At 31.8% G+C, this 2,471-nt stretch overlaps 1 protein-coding gene across 1 annotated transcript; it reads left to right on the plus strand.

The window, feature by feature from the left end:
* The first annotated feature begins 1,341 nt into the window (after positions 1-1,341).
* Positions 1,342-2,083, plus strand: LOC122725262. Its single transcript, XM_043962295.1, has 3 exons — positions 1,342-1,761; positions 1,846-1,950; positions 2,036-2,083. The coding sequence occupies exons 1-3, from the start codon at positions 1,342-1,344 to the stop codon at positions 2,081-2,083; spliced, it is 573 nt and encodes a 190-aa protein (XP_043818230.1).
* The last annotated feature ends 388 nt before the right edge of the window (positions 2,084-2,471 follow it).

Consider the following 2,471-nt stretch of genomic DNA (forward strand, 5'->3'; position numbering starts at 1 on the left):
AAAACGAGCCGAGCTCGGTCGAGCTTTTATCGAGTCGAGCCTCGAGTAGCTCACGAATAGCTTGACTCATTTACAGCCCTACTCGTAAAGTGCAGTAAAAAATACTTCACTATTACTGTTTCAAAAGTGCCATCAGACCACACTCTCCGCTTTTAGAGATTCTTTGTAAGCATTCACATGACTGCATTTTAAAAATTGTGATAACAATTAATTTTTTTTTTAAAATATTTTTTTAAAAGAATAATCATTTGTAAATAATATTTTATATTAAAAAAATTAACACCGCACTTTTAAAGCCATGTGATTCAAAAAATATTTTTTCTCAGACTATGGTATAAGAAATAATTTTTTTTTTTTTACCTTCAAAAGGCAAAAAGCCTTAATTTAATAAAATATCCCACAATTTTAAATATTATAGATTATGTTTATAGCCTTTTCTATGATTCATATGGGCCTTCTCATATTTTTTTTTTTTTTAAATTCTAAATCTTATGTTTCTTTTTTCTAATAGCTACTATAACAAAAAATAAATAAATGCAAGCACATAGCACCAAACATATACAAGAAGAGTAATAACACCAAATAATAATATGTTACTCTAAAAATTATTAATGAATCTATAAGAATTAAAATAGTTTTATTAGTACAACTATCTATCACTTTATAATTGATATATATATATATATATATTCAAAAAATATATTTTTTTATATGCATGTCATTTTTATTAATAATTCCATCATGATTGCACTAAAATGATAATAATAAAGATAAATTTTATTTCAATCCCTAAATTTTAGTATAATTAATAAATTAGTTTTTATATTTTTTAAACTAAATACTTAAACTCCTGAATTTTAAATTTACCCAACTTAAAGTCCTTTCGTTTAAAATTTTATGAATTTTCTATTAATAGAGTGTAAAATGAGAAAAATACCCACTTCACTTCTTCTTCATTCTTCTTTGATCGTGATCGGGCAAGATTCAATGTTCTTATCAAATATATAATATCAAATTCAATATTTTTATCAAACTCCAATAATAAATTACAACGAATGAAATTTTGATCCATTGCACTTTAAGATAACAAGTATGAAAGAGAGATATACAGAAGAACACAAAATAGATATTGAGTAGGCGGCACACAGTCATTCCGACAGACCATTTCACTTATTAATAACAAGTAATAATTAATTATTTCTTAATTACGATTAATTTTAATGTTTCTCTATACTAACTTACTATTGTTCATGTAGTTTACATCCGTCGGAGATGTGCAGTCGCAGGATTACTCTGATAATAAAAGAAAGATTGGTCGCGGAAGGATACTGTTGGAAGACAATGCCAAGTGACACTAAGGAGTTTTATTGGCAGGAATTCAAGGTGAAACATAATTCTTTAAGCATTTTGAGCTATAATATGAAATGTGTAATTACTAACTACTCATATACTTTAATCTTTTTGCACAAATACTTCCTATGGGACCAAGCAATTGACAGCTTGGTCAAAATTGCATGGCAGAAAAAGGCTGCTGAGAGATACATGGGCTTAATGTGTGAAATCAGGAAAGGGAAGACGAAGAATCTGGCTACACTTGATTCTGTTTTGAGGAAGTGGCAGGAAACTTGGAACACTTCTGAATATAAAGAGAAGTGTGACAAGTTTTCTACCAATAGGCGCAGTGAGGCTGGAGAGGCAGGATCTGGCATTTCCAGGCACGTTTGCGAATCAGTTTCACAGTATACCCACCAGCAAAGGATGGTATTAGTAATCCCGTTAATATTTATTTTGTTATAAATATTTTTTTGCGATGCTAATTGTTATCATTCTTATACTTGGTAATAGAGAGAAAGACTAGGAAGAGAACCACATCCTCATGAGCTTTTCGAGGCCACACATAAGAGAAAGGGGACGAAGGAGTTTGTTGATGCTAGGTCAAAAGCTATTTATGTAAGTTGATAATAAATGTAGTTATAAACAATTTTGATGTACTTAAATCGTTTTACTAGTACGTTATTTTAAATTTATAATGCAGGATAAATACATACAACTAAAGGAGGCAGCAACAGGAGGGAAGCAATGAGCCGACACCCATAAATGAGGCCCAGCTTTACTACGAAGCTGTTGGCGGGTAGAAAAATGGTCAAGTTTATGGATTAAGGTCCCGGGCTTCTGCATATTTTCATGAGCCATCTCATTGTTCCTGTAACAGCCCGCTTACCGGACCGCCACCGGCACTAGGATCCAGATCGGCTTAAGGCCGCCGGGACCCGTAGTAAGCCTACTGTGAACTCTGTGTACCTGATACATCCCATACATGATCAACCTTACACTTAAAACTGAACTGTTACTTTCTCTTTTTTTTTTCTAACTTTTCTTTTCTTGAAACTTTTCTCTTTCTTTTCTATAAAACTTTCTCATACACTAAGCTGGAACTATGCATGCTCTGTCTGTATGCACTCAGAGAGTGA

This window comes from Manihot esculenta, chromosome 12 (genome assembly GCF_001659605.2).
Source record: "Manihot esculenta cultivar AM560-2 chromosome 12, M.esculenta_v8, whole genome shotgun sequence".
Taxonomy (NCBI): domain Eukaryota; kingdom Viridiplantae; phylum Streptophyta; class Magnoliopsida; order Malpighiales; family Euphorbiaceae; genus Manihot; species Manihot esculenta.

Bases quoted from the DNA above. Each gene is read 5' to 3' on its own strand.
- LOC122725262 (XM_043962295.1), top strand. From the start codon at position 1,342: ATGCCAAGTGACACTAAGGAGTTTTATTGGCAGGAATTCAAGGTGAAA. The intron at 1,762-1,845 runs GTATTAGTAATC...ACTTGGTAATAG, and splicing joins ATACCCACCAGCAAAGGATG to AGAGAAAGACTAGGAAGAGA. The intron at 1,951-2,035 runs GTAAGTTGATAA...TTTATAATGCAG, and splicing joins CTAGGTCAAAAGCTATTTAT to GATAAATACATACAACTAAA.